This window comes from Saccostrea echinata, unplaced genomic scaffold (genome assembly GCF_033153115.1).
Source record: "Saccostrea echinata isolate AGI-Se365-2 ecotype Australia unplaced genomic scaffold, CSIRO_AGI_Sech_v1 ptg000002l, whole genome shotgun sequence".
Lineage (NCBI taxonomy): Eukaryota > Metazoa > Mollusca > Bivalvia > Ostreida > Ostreidae > Saccostrea > Saccostrea echinata.
In genome coordinates, this window is record NW_026889751.1 from 27,770,777 (window position 1) to 27,775,447 (window position 4,671).

At 37.4% G+C, this 4,671-nt stretch overlaps 2 protein-coding genes across 2 annotated transcripts in view; one reads left to right on the forward strand and one right to left on the reverse strand.

Moving 5' to 3' along the window:
* Positions 1 to 565, forward strand: part of LOC133176060 (serine/threonine-protein kinase ATR-like) — an 88,848-nt gene extending 88,283 nt beyond the window's left edge. The window contains exon 69 of the mRNA XM_061311235.1: positions 242 to 565. Within this exon, the coding sequence (XP_061167219.1) occupies positions 242 to 301 (60 nt within the window). The 3' untranslated portion in view covers positions 302 to 565. The remainder of the gene's footprint in view (positions 1 to 241) is intronic.
* On the reverse strand, positions 428 to 4,613 carry LOC133176279 (N(4)-(Beta-N-acetylglucosaminyl)-L-asparaginase-like). The gene is made up of 8 exons (XM_061311422.1): positions 4,460 to 4,613; positions 2,313 to 2,451; positions 2,087 to 2,228; positions 1,924 to 1,996; positions 1,764 to 1,844; positions 1,582 to 1,670; positions 1,283 to 1,378; positions 428 to 904 (listed from the first exon to the last, which is right to left on the reverse strand). The coding sequence occupies exons 1-8, from the start codon at positions 4,569 to 4,571 to the stop codon at positions 767 to 769; spliced, it is 870 nt and encodes a 289-aa protein (XP_061167406.1). The 5' UTR covers positions 4,572 to 4,613; the 3' UTR covers positions 428 to 766.
* Positions 4,614 to 4,671: the final 58 nt, after the last annotated feature.

The following is a 4,671-nucleotide window of genomic DNA, read 5'->3' on the forward strand; positions in this document are numbered from 1 at the left end:
TTGTTCTAAAATATCTCATGAATTTCATTGCTGATTTAGATTCATTGATATATATTCAGGAAGGGCTGCAAAGAAGGGCACATAGATAATCATTTTGTGTATTCTCTGAAAATATACAAGCAAGAGCTACATGTACATGCATTTGGGGGGAATCTTTAGACATGCAAGGTATTTTTGTAGAGGTATTAGTATTGTTAATCAATTCATTTTACTACACATCTATTTTTTTAATTTTTAACAGGAGGCTACAAGTCTTGACAACTTGTGCCAGATGTATGTTGGATGGGCTGCCTATTTGTGAAGTACAACAAACTAGAGATGTGAGACATTTGTATTCTAGTTATCAGTGAATTAGGAATGGAACTTAATTCTGAACAAGGGTTGTAAATGGGTCGTTGAAAACAGTTAAATGATGATTTGTTGGACATGAAAAGCAAAAATCTTCATTTTATTCTGTCTTTCCCAAAATTATTGCATTAATATTGTTATATACATGTAACAAGGAATATATACATGTACATGTAGCTGTATTACATTGTTATTCTTCATAAAATATTTTCTCTGATTCAGTGCCTTGTCTCTATTTGTGTAACATTTGTACAAGGCTCAGAAAAAACGAACAGTCTGCTTGAATAAACTCAAGTCATAATCAGTGTTCCAAGTGTGCAAATGGACATTGCCTTGAACATGTTTATAGCTTCTTCATGTACATTGTTAACATATCAATCAGTCATACTCGGTCCATCTGGAGTTGTCTTTCCTGTCATCAAGAGACGGTGGTGGCCAGTCGGATTTCTGGACAGGTCATATCTTTGGTCCAGAGGACATAGGGGAAGCCTTCATAATGTTTCTGGGTCAGCGGGTCAGTCCACGACCTCACGGTAGAACAAGCCCCATAATTACCCTGTCAAATAATCAATGATCTTTGGAAAATAATTCAGCTTATTTCATCTTCTTGTTTCTTGTTTCTGTTGAGATATCATAAAACTTTAACAAGATGAAACTAGTTACTGAATGTTCACTGAAAAGTGACTGAGTGAGAGAGAGAGGTCTACCATTTAGCTACCCATTCCAGACCTTTTCAGTAAACATTCAGTTTACTAAATGGCGCAGTTTCATCTGAGAGTTTACAACAAACAAGTGCACGGTGAATTCATCTGCTTTTATCTGCTAAAAGGGAAGTATTAAATCACTGATTAAACAAGGACATGAGGAGTTTGAATTCATATTATGATGGCGTATGGATGGTGCTGATGGTTCTCTGTAACCAGTATAATTGTACCTTTATATCGGAGGCAATCACAGCAATTTCCAGGTGATTATTTTGGTTGTAAATTTTCTGTATGACTTCTGTACAAGCTTCCTGGGGAAGCCTTCCCTGTAATAGAAAACAGTTGTCGGCATCCGTTCGGTCGTAACTGATTTCAAAACAAAATACCGGGTATACGTCCAAACAGTGTTCTGAGGCTGCTTCTTGTTATGTGCTTACAGCGTAAAGATAAGAGTAAAGAAAAATATTCTCAGTAAGTCCGTCGTTTTTCTATGTATTTTGTTACCTGTGAGATGAGATGGGTGTTATACCTGTGAGATGAGATGGACAATGTGGAAGGAAGCACAAAATTTGAGTATCTCGTCCCCGTCTCCACTACAGCAGGCAGCACCATGGGAGTCTGGATAAAAAAATAAATAGGAGAGTTCAGTGTGGGGGCACAGACAAATATGATTGCTGAAAATCACATGTCAAAGATGTGAAGATAGCTCACTTGCGTATAGTCCCCCTCCTGGGAGTGCACTGTCGCCGACCCTACCAGGGTGTTTACCAGGGGCTCCACTGGTCGACACACCTACATGTAGGACATTGTAAGTCAGGGGTCATAATTAATGTATTACAGTAAGTGTACAATCATACTTTAGAGGTATTACCGACAGCAATCTCTGGCTCGTTCTTTCTCTGTGCTATCAATCCCAATGTGTCGTGGCCTTTCGAGTCATTTTCCTGTCATGGAAATTAATATCTCAATACTTTATCCCGATAATTCGTACTGTAAGCTAGAAGTAGTATATTTTTTACCCCGGAATTTCTTACTGGTATGATACTTTGATGTGGTGTTTCACACTCGGCATGAAACCCATTCTCCAGAGCGAATTGCCCTGCCCCCTCCCCGGTTAGCATACTGTGCCGGCTACGCTCCATCACTGCTCTCGCCACCGACACGGCTTGTGGTATCCTAGTCCAAAATAATATATTCATTGATTAAAATTGAGATTGACATACTTTCCATTGAAGAAAAATAGTTATATTCTATACTAACCCTCTAAGAGCAGTGACAGCGCCAAACTTTGATGTGCGTCCATCCATTATTGCTGCGTCATACTCCCGATACCCAGCAGAGTTTGGGGGCCCGCCCCTCCCGACAATGCATGGCCCGTAACTCTCGTCACCCTCTATTTCTAAAGTTAAACAGAGAAACTCAATATTTGCGTATGCACTTTCAGCTCCAGATATAAATTTAAAAGACAACACAATTTAATCGCTGCTGCAGACCTATAGCTCTGAGACAGAAAATGTTAAACAAACATATCCAGAGATTGTATAGTCTTTCTGAATGGTATGTCCGTCCGAATTTTCTGTCCCAGAGAGTTGCAGTCTGCAGCCAATCCAGCGTCGAAAAAGACATTAACTTTTATTATGAGACACAATCGTAATAATTTTCAGCCTATGACAAATGCAGGTATTTATTTCCGATATTTTTTTTTCTACTTTTAAAATACTAAGCTAAAAGGGGGGGGGGATATCAGTATAAGTTGTTTTTTATGTAAAATATAATGTAGACAGATGATAATACGTAATCTTATTGTACTTGTTCGTCTAGATGATTTTAAAATGCAATTTAAAAACCTTGAAATCTTGACCGGAGAATAAAAGCCTGGAGTCATTCAAAATCTCTCTCTCTCTCTCTCTCTCTCTCTCTCTCTCTCTCATAAAAAAAGACAGTCGATGATAAAACCACTATAAGCGGAACATAAAGTGACTCCTTGCCGCAGCCCCCGGGGCGCGACGATATTGATCATGTTCCATGATTTCGGCAATTATTACTTGTTCCTCTATGCACGGCGACCAAGGAAGTTTTATTCCGTCGTATCAGCAAGTGGGATTTTCTGTATGTTTTTTCAGGGATACTTCGTGTTTTAAAAAAAAGTGTTATAATTGGAAGTTTATCTTCAAAGGCTGATAAGAAATGTATTGTAAGTATTATAATTTCTGTTTCTTTTTCATTCGTAGGTTTTAACGTGTTTATTTGCGAATGAGAATAATATGGGAAGCAAAATATCAGGGCAACTGTGTGTTCATTTATTAATTCAATTATTTATTTATATATTTATTTTGTTAAGTATTGTCAATTTATATTTCAGAAAATGCGTGTAAGATATCTATAATATTTGATTCCGGCAGTACAACTCTGCGTCATTGTCATTTAGTATTATACCGTATTGTATCGATATACAAGTATTATGGCAGAATGCAGAATTGAAATCGGTGGAATTTTCATGAAAATTATGTTTCAAGATATTTTAAGAATTATGTAATGAATTCGAACTAATCATTAAAATCAATCTGTAAGTAAATTAAATTAGACATACTATAATTATTCAGTAACCTTCCTAGTCTCCTCCAGACCGTAAAAAATGTTTTAACTAGCTGTCTGCGTTGGGATTGGGGATTTAAGCTCTAATTAGAGTACTATGATCATGGAAATGTACACATTCTCCAATCATGTTATGCAGAGACGTAGCATCACTTTTCAAAGTTGGGGGGGGGGGGCAATTGAGAAACAAAAAAGTTCCACGTAAAAAAAGATCGACAAGGTCGACTAGGAAAAAAAAACACTGCTATGTGACAAGAAAAAAAGAATAATTCTTAAAGTTTAAATAAAATCTTTTTTCCGAGGGGGGGGGGGGGGCTCCTCCTTTTCGACAATAGAAAGGGGCAACCATTCCTTTAATTAAATATCTCCATACTTAATCAAAAGCGAAATGGGCTTTTTTTTTTAAGAAAAAGTGGGGATGGGGCGACTTACCACCCCCACCCCCCTTCGGCGCCTTGATACTTTTTGTTTGATGTGTCACTACCAAATTCTGTTTAGCTGTTAAGGTCTAGACATCTCAAAATTTCGTACGTCCTCAACATGTTTCGATAAATAGTGATCCCTAATCTCAGCGAGATTCGTAGGGACTAAAAATTTTGGTCTGGTGTCCCAGAACAAAATTTTTAGTCCCTACGAATCTCGCTGAGATTAAGTGATCCCAATCTTACTAATCTAGAACATGAGCTCTAATCTTTCAGAATATTCATATTCTCATACATTAATAATAACCAAATAAAAAACCGCCCAAAAGTGTTTAGATCCGCGTATAATGATTCGTGAGAAGCATAAAGCAATCTGGGAAGAAAACATACGACTTATAGTATTTTCTACTGCATCCAGACAACTAATCTCGCTTCTATAGAATTCTTCCTTCTGTCTAATAGCATCAAAACAAAAGCTCCACGTCCCAATTATTAAATCCATGAATGGAAACACAAAACAAAGACACCAAGCTGAAACGGGAGCAAAAAACCGGAAATTCAAGAGTTACCTTCTCCGAATCTATTTTTCGATACCGGAAATG